Genomic DNA, 18675 nt, shown 5'->3' on the forward strand with positions numbered 1-18675 from the left:
AGATGCGGCCGCGGCTTCGAAAGGCCGCGCGCCGATTTTTGTTGAGGTCGCTTTTTCGCCCCGCCCGTGCTAAGCCAATGGGCCAAAAAACGCGCATTCAAACACGCGCCACGCGCCACCCGTCGACCCCATGGGCGCGAAACTCGCCTCAACACATCACCACGTGCGCACGTGCATCGTGTCAAAATGCCACGCAGAAGCGACCCACCGTTTGATCTACACCCTTGTCAATGCCAAAAGACGACCCACAGACGGACAGACAGACGGACAGACGCCCTCTACGCAAATAGTGTTATATATTTTGGAACACGGGAATGCTCATCTCATGGAAATGGGGGTCTTCTTTTGGCCATGATCATGAAAAACGGCCTGCCCGGCGACTTCAGCGGCTATGGCGACACATTACCCAAACGTCGGTCGGTTAATGTATCAGATTGCATCGTTATCATCACAAGTAGCGCGGTAGCAGCATTTTGAAAACTGAACGTGCTGCGCAACGTTTTCACTCAGCCGCAGGGCACGAGCGTCAGCACATGGGATGCCTTGACTGTGCGGCGTTCACTGTGTACACGTTCATGATTGATGGCTGACGTAATAGCTGAGTGTTCTCCCCTCCCCTACCCCCCCCCCCCCCCCCGCGCGCCCGGTTTTGCTAATCTATGTCAGCTGACCCTAACCGGCACTGCACATGTTCCGACAGTACACAAAACAACGGCAGCAAGAGCAAGGGCGATGTGTGTGGCCCCGCAGCGCGGCTGTACAGGCCGTACTGAGACGCGCGCCAGACCAGCGACCGGCCCTGCCACCAGGCCGCAGCGGCCAGCGTTCCGCAGCATGGCGGCATGACTTCGCGGGCATTCGGCCTCAAAGCGCGGCCGTTACTGCTTATGAAACCAATTTGCATTCGACAACCGCATCCCTCCTTGGGAGTGGCGCCGCGCACGGCAAATAGCGCGTCCTATACCGCGCGAGGGGACGGCCGAGTACGCCTTCCGTTGTTCGGCGTCCAATACCACCGGGTCCAATACCACCGGCAGCAGGATCGGTCTCTGATCCTGTGCCGACGCTGGAATCAAAGTGCCGCCCACCCGGCGCACAAAGAGCCATCGCTTCATAGCTCTCGAGGTTCCTATCGAGGACACTCGGCCGCAGGTACATTCAGCGACCATTAGCAAGGGAACCGCCGCCGGCTGTCAAGGCCGAAATATCAAATAGCCGCCGGCACTCGGCCTTTCACTCCTGGTAGTAACCACCACCAATTTCCTCGAACAGTGCCTGTTCCCTCCTCACCTTATACCGGCCACACGTCGACCTCGCTGCCCCCCCCCCCCCCCATGTTTTGCCGACCTCTCGCCGCCCACGCCCGCCACCCTCGAGGAGCGCTCTTCCTTGCAGAATGCACTTTAGCAGGCTTTCTTTAGGGCGACGAGCGCTTTCCCGGCCAGGTTTAAGTTAGAGCCTGACAGGCCTGACTCATTTACTCCCAAATCGAATAAACAGGCTGCTGAGAGGGCGGCTGCGCGCCGGCTAGATTGGCCGGCTCGGTGCACGGCCGTCGGGAGTCGGGTGTGACCGGGCCAACCAGGCGGCGATCAATGGACGGCACGGCCGCCGTCGGACCGCCGGTCACCAGAGACAGGTCACATCCCGAGGAATCACCGGTCACCCGAGACGGGTCACACAACGGGAGGTTACCGGTCACCCGAGATAGGTCACACGACGGGAGGTTACCGGTCATCCGAGACAGGTCACACGCCGGGGGAGGGTGGTCACCTGCGGCAGGTCATACGCCGGTCACCGGTTACCTGAGATAGGTCACACGCCGGTCACTGGCCACCTGAGATAGGTCACACGCCAGCCACCGGTCACCTGAGATAGGTCACACGCCAGCCACCGGTCACCTGAGATAGGTCACACGTGGGGCCGTCGGTCACTCGAGGCAGACTGCACTGGGGGCCAAGACAGATAGGTCTTTCCACCGCCCTGGAGAAGACACCCTGACCTGAAGGTGTTTCCTGGGACGATGCACAAGCCAAGTAGTGTGTGTCAGCGGACCAATGAGCCAGTTCTGACTGAATGTAAATACGCCATTAGGCACATAGAGACTGCAAAACGCTGCAAAGGATGTGCGCAGGGCGAGAACATTCCAAAAACTGCGTAGGCCACAGGTTTTACAGATTTTGTATCACGCATCATTAAAGAGTTATGCTTAACCCCGCAAAAAGTGCGTGAGCCTGGGCAAGTCATCCTTCTCCCCTCCTCCTGTTCCAACACACATGAAAGCCAGTACCATTGTGTACATCAATGCGTTACGTTAGACGTATGACTGTCAATTCCAAACCGATTTAGGGATTGGGACCCACAAAAGATCTTCCAATTTCATTTCGGCTGTTACGAGCAGAGACTTCTGATTCCAAAAATGATTTTTTCAAGCCCAAAAGGTCCGGCTGGTTGATGAAATATCGGTAGACATGGAATGTTACTGCTTCGCAACAATAATCACAGATTCACTGAAATTGTGGTTTCTTTGCCTCGCACTGCACCAGCCAACAAATCCTTTCTCACCGGTCATTGTCATGGAAGCTCTTTTCCGGCCCAATAAGCCCTCAGCAGCCCCAAACACAGACGACCGTAAGCTCTCATGCTGACATCTTGGCACCAAGACCAAAGAGCACGCGCCATAACACATTACATGGCGGCTGTATCTGAGCTCACTTGAACAGACCACTTCCACCATTCGTTTTGTTTATATCCGTTTGGCTAAAGCAACAGAAATAGGTAATCCCGAGTCGAGACCCAAAAAGACAGACTTCGATGGGTGGCCTTGGTCAACTGGAGTTTTCTAACATTTTGAAAACGACTAATCTACGTATAATTGCATTCATGACAACCTCATTACCAGAATTAATCCGTACAGAATCCGGCAACAAGGCCTGAAAGGAAAACGAGCTAACCATTGTGTGACATTTGCTCCGAGGTCGTGTTGGTTCGCAGACGCTGGACGGAGGAGTGATTCAGCTGCCTGACCACACCAGTGACACCCTCCTGATCGTGCCAGTGTGTGACTTCTGACCTACATCGCATCCACTTCATCTGAGGAGTGATTCAGCTGCCTGACCACACCAGTGACACCCTCCTGATCGTGCCAGTGTGTGACTTCTGACCTACATCGCATCCACTTCATCTGAGGAGTGATTCAGCTGCCTGACCACACCAGTGACACCCTCCTGATCGTGCCAGTGTGTGACTTCTGACCTACATCGCATCCACTTCATCTGAGGAGTGATTCAGCTGCCTGACCACACCAGTGACACCCTCCTGATCGTGCCAGTGTGTGACTTCTGACCTACACCGCATCCACTTCATCTGTAGCACGGCCGTGGGTTCTGACCACACCTCGTTTCGATATCAACAAGAAGGAACCACTTGATCGGAATTTGCAAGTTTGACAAGCAAGAAGGACATGAACACAGAATGGACAGATTATACAAGCCATCCACTCTTTGCTGGCATCAGACAGCGGGGCTAATAGACGTATTCCCAGTTTGGGGCGCCAGGGTCTATATTTGTCGTCTCCTCACAGCCGATGCAGTCAACATTGGCCTGATCTTGACAGGGTCAATACTGAATTTGTCAAAAGTCGGGGGTCTAGGACCTTTTTGGCTGCCCCATTGGCCCCCCGTCAGAGTAAGATACAACTATTGAATCTCTGGCAGCCGCAAATCTGAAGGCATTTCAGGGAGACCCTGACGGCTGGATAGTTGGAATTCCAAGTGTTTCTATTACCTTGCAACTCAGTGAGGTATTCAAAGATTCTAGTTTGGTTAAGTGTATTATTCATGAAAGATATCCCTAATATTCTGCAATGAGTACAGGGTTTCAGCTGTCACGTATTTTTTATGAATGTCGGCATTCATCTTCAACTTAAAGTAAAAATATTTGAGCTGCATTGGTGTCCCGATTGCTTGACTCGCGTGTGGAAAATGACTTCTAATCAATGTGAAAACGAAAATATGTGGGTTGTCCTGTATGATTTGCATGATTCTATAGCTGAGAGCCACGAATCAGGGTCTTGCATTTATGAAAAATTAGTGACATCAGCATTCAACGTACAGTTCTTCCGAGAGAACAATGAGAACAAGGCATTATGATTCAGATGATCTGCGAAGAAACCAGAGGAGACCAGGAACAGATGTTTGACATTTTAGAGGGAACCGATAAGAACCCTGATTCAGGGCTGTTTGCAAAAAGAACTCGTGAGAATCAATACCCAAAATCGTGATTTTTCGAAAGAACCAGCATAAACCAAAATCCAGGGTTTGTTATGTCGATAGAACCAGTGAGAACCAGAACCCAGGGTTTTGCTCTGTCCAAAGATCCAGTAAAGAACCAAGTTCCAGGATCTTAGTTTGCCGAAAGCGCCAGCGGCAACCAGGATGTGGGGATCTGTTTTTTTGTTTGTTGAAAGAGCCAGTTTTAGAACCAGGAACCTGGGTTCTGTTCTGTCACAGAAATCAGTGGGAACCAGGAGCCCAAACTGGGAACCATGCACATCTCTGTTTTGTGTTGGCTTCCTGTTGCCAGACGAGAACAACAGGCAAATATTGCAGTCATCGCCCCACAACATGACCATTGATTCCAGGAGTCCACTAGGCGTGATCCCTGGTGACGTCATCCGAATGGAAACAGCCCAGACCCGCGAGAACGTACGACAGCATCACACCAATACAGTTCCAAGTCACCGGCCCCACTCGATGAATATAAAGAGCAGCACAGGCGTGCTGCTGGTGACCACACAATCCCTAGAGCAGGCGACCACCGTTAACAGATGGTACCACTAGGGGGTAGGCGGCGGGGGCGGTGGGTGCGGGCGGGGGCCGGACCGGCGTCTATCGGCGGCATCGGCGGCGTCACGAGCGCCAGCGGCGCGCTGCCGCGGCCGCCGAGGCGCGCCGCTCGTCCATCAATGCAGGCGCCGGCAAAAAGGCGGCCGGCCGGCGGGCCGGCGGACGGGGTGTGTCGGTGGCGGCGGCAGCGCACCTGCGTCCACCGCCGCCGCTGATTGATGGCGAGCCTTTCGTCATGCGAGAGACCGAACGGAAGCACCGGGCGGTGCCGACCATCGCGGCCGCCTGACACCGACACGGCACGCCGAGCGCGGCCAGGTGCCGGTCCGGACTGACGGAGATGTTGCGTGCGGCCGCGTTAGGACAGCGGTTTAAGGACATAGCCGCTGGAACACGCGTCCGACGGCTCCGTCCCTGGCTCGCATTTCGCGGAGTTATGACCCTGGTGGCGACCCCGCGAAACGGCGGTCTAGACGACGTAAAACAGAAGTCTACACGAAAAGACGGCTAAGAAATCTTCAGACGGAATCCCAATCCTGAGGCCCCACTTCTCCATCTCGAGGCCCGCGGCGCCGTGCGACGCTCACCCATCCACCCTCTGGCGAGGCCCCACTTCTCCGCCGGCGGCGCCGTGCCACGCTCACCCACCCATCCTCTGGCGAGGCCCCAGCCCACCCCCTGGTCTTTACCGGCCAGCTGGCCAGCCGGCCCCTGCTCGTCTGTTGTGATGCGGCAGGTCAGGCGGCCGGCCGAGCAGCACCAGTCTATTGTGGCGCGGCAGGTCAGAAGACCGGCCGACCAGCACCAGTCAACCCAAATTTCCGCTGCTTAATTTCGGCAAGTAGCTGTTTGGGTGGTGAGTGCGCAGCGTGCCACGGCGGCCGCGGCCGGCGCCGCTCCCGGGGCGGCCATTCCACACCGAGCCGCCAAAGGAAGTCGCTACACTCGCCAGTATCATTCAGCTACAAGCCATCATAAAGTGGCGTACCGGTACCAGTAACAGTAAAAACATAAACTTGTCGCTAAAACTCATTCTAAAAATATATACCGTGGCGATTTTTCACACGCTCATCCAGCTTGATGGACGTGTAAGCACGAGGCCTGGGACCGAAGATTGACAGCTAGACCAATATGAGAGTGCTACAGAATGGACCAGCAAAACACGCTGACTGGTAACGAGCCACATATATCACCAAACACAGACACGCTCCTAGGACGACAAAACGAATCTGAGGGTCAAAATACCGAACAGCATCTGCATCTCCTAAAATTCACACGGTCAGCACTCCAGCGAGCAATGCAATGGAGGATACTGCCTTCAAACAGAACCGCAGCATACATGTGCGATGAACCAGGTAAACGGCAAAACTTCAAGTCACCATCTTGATAACTATGCAATATCCAGTGGCTAAGATCCAGTGGCTTTTTAAAAGTTCCCTCCTCCTAGCTTTTTGTGATGCGGCTGTGATGCGTGATGCAGCTGACCTACTTGACTCACTTGACTTACTTGAATTATCGTGATGCGCCTGATCTGCCGCATCACGGTAAACATTACAGAAAACACACGTTGGAAAAGCGAAGGAAATTAAATGTATTACTTTCATAGTGGTGAGCAGGGAATCAAATAAGATTTCTACAGCAAGGTCGGGTACTTTGAATCAAAATTATAAGCTAATCAGAAAGATTTCAAGAAAACTGGCATTACTGATCAAAGCGCACGTGTCTGACGTAACAATAAGTGAAAAGTACAAAAAGGTGGGATACTCTTTTCAGTGAGGGGGTGTCGCCTTGAAGGTCAGAATTGTAAAGTACCTGCACGTGGGTCAATGGACAAGGCATGTCCCATTCAAGTTGCAAAGCTAGTTTTTCCATTGAATCATAATCCACCCACATTTTTTCATTTTCAACAGATTTTTGAGTCATCCTTCCCTGATGTCCCTTGCTCGTCGGCATAAAAAGACATATGTGTGATGGTATTTCCATCACTTGTCTCCACTTCCGAGCGCATTACGTATTTCAGCAAATTGCGACCAAATAGGCACGAGATGACATAACGGGTAGAAGTGTCATGAGAACCCTTGAACTTCATTTGGAGAAAAGTGCGCTTTTTATTTCATAATCATCCATCCCGATCTCCATTGGCTTAGGTTTCATTTCGCGCATGGTGTAAACTCAAGCTTAGTCGGCGACGCCACAGCATGGCCTTCAATCATTGCATTGGATTTGCTAAGGCCTTTGAAAAACCTATTCAGCGATTACCCACAAGCCAGGTCGTTTATGCTGGAGGCCATACTTCAACTAGAATAGCCGTGTTTGCAGTTATGACGGGCTCTCATACCACTGATGTTTTATTAGCTGCATTCACTCACTATTGTGTGCGCCACAAACGCACGATTTGGTGGAATAACAGGGGCAAGCAGTCTCGCACAGTGAATGCAGACGGCTTTCGTGATGGTCTCTTAAGGTGGCACCCATGGAAAACCGTCTCGTTCACAACCACACAGCATCTTTTCCTTGAACTCCGTATGAAATGGATGAGCTCTGACCGAAAGACGTCTTAGACGGGCCCACCCATCAATAGTTTGATTACTCACGTTCTACCACACACAGGAAACTGCAGAAAAATAAATTGTCACGCGTAACTTGCATTGCGTTGTTGACTTAACTGCAAAACCAACCACAAAAGCCATCAGAACACGAGGCGAAGAGCTATTACCGCGATGATGACAAGGTCCCGCAAGCATCGTCTTCTTAGAAAAGCTTCTGAAGTGTTGACACCCGGTCCTATTTGGCCAACGTTCACCAGAACGACGCTTACCATGTGGACGGTGTCGTGCTGGGAGGTTAACAAAAACACATGACTTCACCGCATCGCGCTGGTTATCACTGCGCATGACAATGATACGCACATCAAGCTCACAACAAATTAAACAACGAAATACTTTGGTAGCTTAAGAGGCCTAAAACGCCGGCCGCATTGGCAAGCAGCACTACCCCACCTCAAGCACCGACGTCGACATCAGTACCATGACCGGTAGCCAATCAACGAGCAGATGTTTCGAAGACCCATCCAATCCAGCGCAGCGTGCTGCCGTTGGGCTCGGGCGCCGATGACGTCACTGCAATTTACGCCATCTGTACAGGCCTTGGTCTGCCGGAGATCTGTTGCATCGTGTTGATCCAAATAATGCACTTTAAATGAGTCCAAATAAGCTCCGACATGATCACAAAAGATCTGCTAAAAGAGCAACGACATTGGAAGGCCACAAATGTTTAGCTACAGGCTGGTAACACCTCGTCGAACAAACTTTGTTCGGTGCGAGCCAAACACTGATTGGAACAGCTCCCTTGAAACCCGCCATGTCAACAGGAAAACCCCGGGCATTTGACGATAACACGTGCAAAACCTGGATTTGCAGCACAAACCGGATGCGTCCCGTCTGGGTGCACCAGCAAACAGCTCTATTCAAACCTAACAGGCGGCACTCTACCGTTAAGCTTCCCGCCTCCACATCATCCTAAAATGGCCTGCCCGTCGCGCCCAAGCTCACGGCATTAACCTCCGATATAACAGCATTCAGCTGTCAGGAGTCAGTGACCGGCCAGCAGATGCCTTCCGTTCCCGGACACGCCGGGTGCGATATGTTTCAAACCTGACCCCGGAGCCTGGTTTTAGATCTCGCGTTCACCAGATGCACCCGGAATTCAGAGCATTCTTATTTTGATTCCGTGATTTACTGGCCATCAGGCCGCTCCCACTGTGGCCGTCCATCCAAAGACGTCACGGAGGTTTACTCGACCCGGGAGGTAGCAGTCGCCGGCTCATAGTCCAATATCAGAGCTTCATGCTGGCGGAGCACGAGGCCCGGCCGCCAGGGTCTGCCTGCTGTCTGTCCCCTTAGCCCCCCCCCCCTCCCCCGGCAGGGATGAGCACCAAACGGCGCCGTGTACCGCTGATAGCCAGCGCATCGGCAGAAACCAATCAGCATCGCGAAACAACGCCTGCAAGTGGGCTTGAGCCCTGGAGCTTCATTCAGTGTCGCGCCGCCTCTCCAGTTCACACCAGTGAACTGGAGAGGCGGGTTTTTCCCCTTCACCTCAGTTCACCCCAGCCGGTTTTACTCGCTATGGAGCTCATCAGCAGGCATTGACGTGTCACCTGATATATTTGAACAGATACGTCGCTGTACGGCTCAATTCCTCACAAACATACGGGTGGATCTCTTCCAATATTTGGTTAACCTGGCACAATCATTTCCGGACCAATCTCACATTTCCAGCTGTTGGTACAAGCCGTCGTGTCTTTTCCCCTCCCCCTCCCCTCACCTCACCTCACCTCACCTCACCTCACCTCACCTCTCTACTCCTCTCCTCTCCTCTCTCCTCTCCTCTCCTCTCTCCTCTCCTCTCCTCTCCTCTCCCTCTCCTCCCTCTCCTCCCCTCCCCTCTCTCCTCTCCTCTCCTCTCCTCTCCTCTCCTCTCTCTCCTCTCCTCTCCTCTCCCCTCCTCTCCTCTCCTCTCCTCTCCTCTCCTCTCCTCTCTCCTCTCCTCTCCTACTCCTCTCCTCTCCTCTCCTCCTCCTCTCCTCTCCTCTCCTCTCCTCTCCTCTCCTCTCCTTTCCTCTCCTCTCTCTCCTCTTCCACGCTTCCACGCTAAGTTGTTTTCTCTCTTCCGGGCCAACTTTCTCTTTGCTCCCCTGGTGGAACACGACGTTTGCATGTAAACAACGCCCCCCTGTGAGTGACAACGGTCACACTACCGCCTAGCCGCGGACAAACAGCCGCTGTACCCATCTCGATTCGTTCAGCCCAGCCCCAGCAGGTCAGCCGGCTCACTCACCTCCAATCACGGCCGGTCAGCCGGCACACTCACCCTCAATCGCGGCCGGTCAGCCGGCACACTCACTTCCAATCACGGACGGTCAGCCGGTACACCCTCCTCCAATCACGGCCGGTCAGCCGGCACACTCACCTCCAATCACGGCGGTCAGCCGGCACACTCACCTCCAATGACCGTTAGCGTGGCCTTGGCGCGCACCGGATTGCCGACGCCGTTCTCGGCCACGCACTCGTAGTCGCCCTCGTCGGCGATGGTGCGTACAGGCTCCACCCAGAAGCCGTTGCCCTGCGGAAACTCCACCAGCAAGTAGGGCAGCAGCGGCTCGCCGTTGTGCCACCACTTGATGAGCGGCGGAGGATCGCCGCGCGCCCGGCAGAAGAAGGCCGCCGCTTCGCTGTACGGCACCTTCTGGTCGCGCGGACGCTCGATGAACTCGGGCGGATCTGCCGAGAGGAGGGGCGGTCACTATGCGACGCGGCTGGCCACGGCCCTCATACGGCCGGCGGCGCGTCCGGGCCGCTGAGACTGGCACGCTCAACGACGACGAACGCGCAGCCTCACTCGACGGCCGATTGGGGCGAGGCCGTATATCCCGGGCGGCCGAGTCTTCCTCTCCGCGAAGGCAAGGAACCGCCCGAGGCGCGACCGCATCCCCAAGAATGCGCCTTGGAAGAAGGAAGCGGCCCCATTCCCAGCCGACTATGGAAGTCGTGGACGACTCGCAGCAGCCGTGCCGCCGTTCGCCAATGCCTCCGTTCAACAAGACGAACCGCTCGGCGTCTGTCCGTCCACATATTGCGACGCTGTACGGAACATCGCCACACAGCGGCCACGGGTGACGGGCTAATGCGGCGGCTCGATACCGACGGAGCCTGGTGACCCCACTGGCCCATCTGGCGCAGCCGTGTCCGCAAACAGAGTCCCCGGCAGCGGCCAAACGGAGGAGCGCCGAGGGCGCAGCCGTGTCCGCAAACAGAACCCCGGCAGCGACCAAACGGAGGAGCGCCGAGGGCGCAGCCGTGTCCGCAGACAGAACCCCCGGCAGCGACCAAACGGAGGAGCGCCGAGGGCGCGGCCGTGTCCGCAGACAGAACCCCCGGCAGCGACCAAACGGAGGAGCGCCGAGGGCGCAGCCGTGTCCGCAAACAGAGCCCCGGCAGCGGCCAAACGGAGGAGCGCCGAGGGCGCAGCCGTGTTCGCAAACAGAGCCCCCGGCAGCGGCCAAACGGAGGAGCGCCGAGGGCGCAGCCGTGTCCGCAAACAGAGCCCCGGCAGCGGCCAAACGGAGGAGCGCCGAGGGCGCAGCCGTGTCCGGAAACAGCCCCCGGCAACGATCAAACGGAGGAGCGCCGAGCGCGCAGCCGTGTCCGCAAACAGAACCCCCGGCAGCGACCAGAGCGCCGAGGTCCGCCCGTACAGGTGAAAACGACGCGACGTCGCGGCGCTGGCGATCCTCAGGTCGGTCGATCGCCCAACCTGACAAGGATAACGGCCGGCGACGCCCCGACAGCCACCACCGCCGCGGCGCCGACCCCGGCACCACTCACGTGTCAAATACCGGATGTGAAGTCCAGTAATGTTTGAGCCTGCAACCGGATGGCATCGCCAAATTCAGCGGCTGCGTCTAGCGGGCGCGGCGGAACGCGTGCCTGCTTCACCCGTCACCTGTGCTGTGCTTTGACAGGGGGTAGGGGCAGCGACTGCATCAGCGAGGTCCGAAGCTGGTCGCTAAGGAAGCCGATCATAGGCATTGGCCCGGTATGTTTTATTCTAGCTACTAACAGCCGACGTTGTTACAGAAATATTTTCACTTAGTTGGCAGCAGGAGGAAGAGGTCGCTGCAAAAAAGGCGCAAATACTTGCGCAACATCAACATTGTTCGACGCAAAGGAGCCATGATTATAAAGCTCAGCAAGGTATGATGATCCAACCCCATATCTTCAGAACCTCCAATATGCAAAGCACACTCCAATGTTACACTTTCGTCGACACGCTCACATGTTACCCCGCTGTATTCTAGTTTTACATTCGCAAATAGCTCCACTGCTACAATCTACGTTTACCATTCAAACAAGTAATCGACGTGTACACGTCACACCACCGTCGCGAGCCATTACCCGACGAGCGGGAAGTGTACACGTCGCACCACCGTCGCGAGCCATTACCCGACGAGCAGGGAGTGTACACGTCACACCACCGTCGCGAGCCATTACCCGACGAGTGGAAACAGCCCGGCTAAGTGGAGGCGTTGGCCACCTCAGCGACACTTATAAGCCGCCTGCTCCGGTCAGAGCGACGCGGCGCGGAAGCCACTCGCCGTGCACTCTATCGGGGCACAGCGCCTTTCGCGACTGGCAGGACATTCATCGCCTGAACAGCTTCGAACTGACGAGGCGCCGAGAGAGCATTACCAGACCTGGCGTCGAATCATACCACACCGCGCGTGTTTTTGCCGCCCGCCGTCCAACAAACAATCACGCTGCTTACTAATGGGCGAAGATGATGGCGCAAGTAATAAGACCAAACGGTGAGAGAGGCCCGCCAAAGACAGCTCTATCAGGGCATTGTTGACGACATCGCGGACAGAGCGGCTCGGATGGATGAAAAATTCAGACGCCGCCACGAGCCGACTGTATTTGCGTTCAGCACACACCCAAGCCAGACACGCACAGCTCGCCTGGCTCCTCTCAATAACAAAGTTTAAGCCGGTCGGTGGCATGCGCAGGCGTTGGCAAGAGATCGGCATCACCGGCATTCGAGTAGACATGACCCAGCGTTCATTCCAGTGTCATTGCCACGTTGTCTCGAAGCTGGAGGTGCTGCTGACATTCGCCTCTGTATCAGTGGTCGCCAGCGCACCAGCTGTCAGCGCTCGGCTGACGCCCGCGCAGATGTCGCGCTGCTCGCCCTCATAGAAAGCAGAGATACCGGTTACGTGTCTGGAGCACGGTGGCCACTGCGCAGCTGTTTTGTGCTTCGACATTACCGTATGCATAGACGACATCGTATTCTCCCATGGTCTTCCACAAATGGATATCTTCGATAGCAGCACTGGCAGCGTCAACTAATCCAAATTAGTCCAATAATCTTAACTTGCCAAAGCTTACTTGGGCTTGGCAACTTCATAGAACATATAAGTGAATACGGCCATTTAGCAGTAACTGACCCGGGCATACAAATGTATTGTGCCATCAAGATGCCAGCCTCCCGCTCCAATTCTGCATGCACCCTGAGAACGGCAGTGAGCCTTCAGCCACGCCCCCTGGCTATGCGGTCACCTATCCCCGTATGTGCTGTGTGCTGCACGCATACGCGACATGGCTGGATCTGGACCATGTTACAGACTAGTACCGCCGAGAGCACAATATATCCGTGTACCGTGTGCAAAACTCCGCACGTCTCGCCACAGGACGCTACAAACCCTGTGTTCAGTGACGTCGGCAAAGAACAATGGGTCAGGCGTCGAAACAATGTGTTAAAAATATCACTACTTTTGCTTCATGTAAAAACAGAGAACGTACGTCTCCGCGTACGGTAACGGAGACTCATAGCACGCCTCTGAATGTATAGTTCACAGTCCACCGCAACTTCCGCTTCACCCGCTGGGTGGAAGGAGCACCGCGTCCCAGCACGACACGCTCACGCCGATTCGGATCCACGGCATGCATTTATTTACGCTGACATTGGTTCAGTCTTTACTTTTACCACAAGACTACGTTAAGGTTTCACAGCTCCAGGATATCGATGATGTCCAGGACAGCTTCAGTTCTCTCTCGAGCCCATACCGACTGCCGTCCCAACTTATGTGTACCTGACCTCCATATTGTCGGGCAAGAAGATGCCTCTGAAAGCAAGCTTGGCCGAAGACGCGTCGCACGGAGGTATGCGGCCAGCGGCGCAGACATGGCAGCACAGCGTGCCACACGGGGCAGCGCGTGGCGGCCGACCTATCGGCGACCAACCGCCAGCGATGCGGGTCAGCCCGCCACCCAGGCAGCGTGCGGTGGCTGTACCCACCGGCGACAAACCAACGGCGAGCATTGCGGGTTAGCAAACCACTGCAGACTCGCATCACGCGTGCCATCTAGGAGTGGAAATCTAAACATCTCGAGGCCATATCACACAGTCGGTGGGCAGCTAAGAAAGCTCGACAATGGTCAACGAAACTCGAGGAATAACGAAAACCAAACCCATGTCTAACCCAATCGGAACCAGGCTGCAGAAAACTCGAACAAGGTGACATCTGAGAATCCAAGCTAGGAGAACACTTCAACGCGCACTGGGACAACGCGACACCAGCTATTTTCAACGTCGCTGACGCTTCCTCAGATGCACGTCGACACGGTCGGCGCCAGTGACTCTCCGCACTGCGGGTCGTCTGTTTCAACAAAAAGACACGTCACGACGCTTCGTACAATTGGGTGCGATTTGCAAGCGTGCCGGTGCGGCCCGCCGACAGCCTCCCCCCCCCCCCCCCCCCGGCGTAGGGTGGACACGTTCGGCGAACAGCCCGCCCCGTTCCTCATATTCAATCAATAGAGCCGCGGCCGTCTGTTTCAGATGATGGTCACAAAGCCGCGTTAACACAGCGTCGGGAGCGACACAACTACTAACACACCGGGGAAGACCGCCGGCTCACCAAAAACGCGCTTACCGGCGCGGGCGTCGATAATCGGCCAACCCGAACCACGGGTGGGCCAGGTGTCGCCGAGCGGTGCGGGGCCTGATGTCGCCCAGGACGGGGGCGTTATCACAGAGCCCACGCGCGTCACGACCACCGCATTTGACGTCACAGGCTCGGCCAAAGTGGCCGCTGAGGCGAGCATCTCGTGCATCTTGGCCTGACCCTGTGCAATAGGGCCAGGATTGATGGACTCCTGGGACCAAGACCGACTTTGCCAGTGGCATTGACAGGCCCGGCACCAAGCGTTTTGCAAGCGCTGTGTCTTCATCCAGCGGACCAGAAACCGCATACAAATGTGATCAAAGCAGCTGGACATACCCCACATCCCAGCTGGCTCCCCCAGTGTGTGTCCTGTTTGTTTTCTTCAGTGACGCTCACCCCCTCGTGCGTCCAGTGTTTCCCGTCTCCGGTGTCTCCAGAGATCTCCAGTGTGTCTAGTAGCACCCGTTCCTGATGTCTCCAGTGACGGCCGTTCCCGGTGTACCAACTGACGCTCGTCCCCCATGTCTCCAGTGACGGCCGTCTCCGGTGTGCCTACTGGCGCGTCTCTCCTCTCTCTCTCTCTCTCTCTCTCTCTCTCTCTCTCTCTCTCTCTCTCTCTCTCTCTCTCTCTCTCTCTCTCTCTCTCTCTCTCTCTCTCTCTCTCTCTCTCTCTCTCTCTCTCTCTCTCTCTCTCTCTCTCTCTCTCTCTCTCTCTCTCTTTCTCCGACATCTCTGTATCTTCCCGCACTGGCGTCAAACAGAATAATGTGAGCCTTTCCCTTGGGTGCATTTGTTGTCTTTTATTCGCGCATGCCTGTCCTAACGATTTACCCCACCCACAAGCGCCAAATATCCGTACATGACCCAAACTCCACCGCACGAACACCTTCAACTGACAACCTTTCCCTGTTCTGTCTGCCTCCTTGCCGGCAACTGCCCACTGGCTTGTCCATCAGCATAGCGGACGTGCGCTGCCGTTGCAGGAGTTCCGTCGCCCGGCCCGACCCCAGCGGGCCATTTCCGAGCGCACCGCCTCGCTACAGCCGGCCGGCCGTTCCCAAATGCACTGGCCGTGTTCGGGCGGTATCCCGCTAAAACGCGGCCCATCAATCCAATAGTGCGAGTGCGGCGGACACGCGCCGACACGTGCGCCGGTCAACACGTTCAATTCGCCATATGTGTCCGTTTTGACGGCCGGTCGGCCGGTCGGCCGGCGGCCCGTTTGCAATGACCAATAAACGGCCGACTAAACACGCGGGCCGCCAGTGGGGCAGGCGCGCCGCGCGCCGGCACAGCCCGGCGGCGGGCCCCAGTCACACGAGGCGTGCGTGCGCCGGCCGGCAGCCGCAGGGGCACACACTGTCGCATCCAGCCGCCCCTCCTGCTGAGATCTTCGCCGGCAGGACGAACAGCCGGAGACGGGCGGGCAGCGGACGCCGCATTCGCGGTTGCGCTGGCGCGGTCGGCGGCGTCTCCCGCCGCCCGCCCGGCTGCCAGACGGCTTCCCCGGACGCCGAGCGGGGAAGCATTCGTGCCTTCTTGCAGGCCCTCCCTTCGTAGACCAGATTTTTTGTAATACGTCAATGCAACTACGTGTACACGAGATCATGTGCCCAATTTCGCACAACCAACCAACCATTTCACGACATAACAGCAGTAAGAACGGGCTGGGGTCTAATAAAGGTGGGCTGCTATTCGCCACTAGCAAAGATTGTGCGACTGGCGACCAAAATAGCCGGCGGCGCAGCGTGGTTCCTCGGTAATGGCCGGACTTCTGTATGGTAATGGCCGGCAACTTCTGGGCCAGTCCATCTGCAGTGCCGGCTGACCGCACAGAGCTGGCATCGGACGCGCCGCGGCCGGCGGCCGGTGGGAGTCCTGCCGCCGGCGGCTCCCTGTCGGGCCAGAGTGCCGCAAGCGGTTCCGACGCGGGCAATAATCGGGCGGCGCCGCTCGGCCGGCCCGGCACGCAAACACAGACGGACGGACGGCCGCCGCTCGGGCGGCAGGAACCCCGTGTCACCAGCAGCCGCCAGCCGGATCGGTGCTGGTCACCGGCGCCGCATGGTTGGTCATCGGCATTACCGGTAATTACTGGTCACGTACTGGCTTCACATTGCTCTCCCACTCAAAGACCGCAAAGGTCGTCATTCTTAAGTCGCCCAATGGACGCCAACTGATTCCAATCGCTGGCTCTTAGCTGAGCGACGAACGTCAGCAGTCGGCGGTCACTGACAGTTCATCGGCTGGTCAGTGACTGGGCGCCGAGTTCATCCTCGATCGCTAACGACGCTTTCCGTGTACAAGATTCTACCACACTTCTGGGCAGCTGAGAGGCTGAGACCTGGCGACCCCTCTCTTCGCAACACACCGCCCTATGGTACTGCTGAGCTGCTGAACCCCGCATCACCTCGCTGGTCGCTCAGCACCTTCTGAGCGACCGGACCAAAAACGGTCTACGTCTGTCCATAGAGCACCTTGATGGCTGAGTCAGATCCTGAGCAGCCATCAGCGCGCAGCGCACGGCCCGGCTTCCAAATCTTCGGCATCAATCTTGTTCATCGCAAATACGCATGATAGCTATGTTTGTTACAGAAATGATAACATGTTCACCTGCATGGCTAAGGTTCTTGGTTCCTCACTTATGTCGTCAATCAAAAGCTAGCGCCGTGGTCTGCTCGACTTTCATGTGTTGCCTGTTCATGTAATAGCGCCTGTTCAGACACAGCAAGGGAGGGGAGACAGCGAAATATCATCCCGGTACGTGCACAACGGCCGGCATCATAGCACAAGAAGCAGAAAACGGCGCGATCCAATCGTACGGTTCCACTGAACTCTACTGAACTCTACCTCTACAGATCATAACGGAAGCTATTGATTAAACATGCCAACGTCCTTCAGGACAGGGGGCTTCCCCAAGCACATCTAACTTGCTGTCAACCATTTGCGTGACTCACCAGCGCCTGGCTTTGGGGTCCAACCTTTTCATTACAGTGCAATGCAGATCAACCCGGCGCCGGCTGAACGTGTTCTGTTACACACCAGTACAGACTCGTCCTGCCGGAAACAGTTGCGTCAAAGACAAACGCCTTGAATTATCAAACAAACTCTGCAGAGCAAATCCCCCAGCCAATGTCGTGGACAGATATTTCTGGTGGTCTCAACTTGACAAGCAGTAGGTCCCCGATCACCGCCGGCCAGCAGTATGGAGCCGAGTGGTACGTGCCCAGCGGCTGGGCCGGACTGCCGAGACGGCGCCTTCGGCGCTATCTGCCGCGTCATCCGTCACCCTGCCGGGCCGGTCCTGCCGGCGGAAAGTGCGACCACTGTCCGACCTCGTCCCTGCGGCAGCGTCTGCAGACGGCACCCTCCAGTGGACCCTCCCCTCTTCCCGGTGGCGCGAGCAGAGATGATTATCTCCCTCTACGCCGTCCTCCCTTCCCCTCCCTCCCACCTGGCATCCCCACCGGCACCAGCGGCTGAAATAATCTGTGCTGGCAGCCCCGGCAGAGACCATCTCTCCCTCGCCTCGAGCCCTCAGCAGCGCCGGCACATGACCCCTGTCCGCCCCGGCCCGATCACCTCCAGCGGCACTAGCAAGTGATTCCCCCTGACCCCATCTCCACACTAGCAGCACCGTCAATGATCCCCAAACACATTCCTTATCCCCTAACCCTACGCCCACACCAGCAGCGCTGCCAGGTTATCCCCTCCCCTCACCCCATTCCCAAGCAGTGCCGCCAATGATCCCCTCCCCTGACCCCATCCCCCACCTGCGGCGCCAGCCTACGGCAGACGACTCCGAACAAAGTCGGGTCATATTGCCGGCGATAGGCAATCTCGCGACAAATGATGGCTCCCGGACGTGTTTTAAACTACCAAATAGACAAGTCGTTCATCAGGAGGACGGCGGTCGTGCGCATGCGGGGCCTGTAGCCCCGCTGGCAGGCCCGCCAGGCTCCGCCAGCGCTGGGGCCGTCCGCCGCCGCGCCGCCCACAGAGACCAACTGACGCCCGCTGGGTGCAGATACGGTCTCTGGCAAGCGGAATGGCAAGAGTTGTCTAAAGACGCACTTCCCCGAAAGATGAGCCGAAGCCGTCTCGAGAGGCGCTCTCTTGGACGTGGAATGAACCGTGATGTCTGGAGGCCTGCTCTTCAAGAGATGGATGGATACGTGACGGCTATAGACACGCTCTTTAGGAGGTGGTCTGACACGTGATGTTTGGAGGCACTCTCTTCACGAGAGACTGACACGTGATGTCTGGAGGCACCCTCCTCAGGAGAGACTGACACGTGATGTCTGGAGACACCCTCCTCAGGAG

The 18675-nt window shown here is 56.5% G+C and overlaps 1 protein-coding gene across 1 annotated transcript in view; it reads right to left on the bottom strand.

The window, feature by feature from the left end:
• The window catches only part of LOC119112275 (tyrosine-protein phosphatase Lar-like), a 63884-nt gene extending 49009 nt beyond the window's left edge, over window positions 1–14875 (bottom strand). The window contains 2 exon segments of the mRNA XM_037236390.1: window positions 9851–10129; window positions 14863–14875. Of these exon segments, the coding sequence (XP_037092285.1) occupies window positions 9851–10129; window positions 14863–14875 (292 nt within the window).
• Window positions 14876–18675: the final 3800 nt, after the last annotated feature.

This window comes from Pollicipes pollicipes, unplaced genomic scaffold (assembly GCF_011947565.3).
Source record: "Pollicipes pollicipes isolate AB1234 unplaced genomic scaffold, Ppol_2.1 Scaffold_7261;HRSCAF=8764_pilon_pilon_pilon, whole genome shotgun sequence".
Classification (NCBI taxonomy): Eukaryota; Metazoa; Arthropoda; class Thecostraca; order Pollicipedomorpha; family Pollicipedidae; genus Pollicipes; species Pollicipes pollicipes.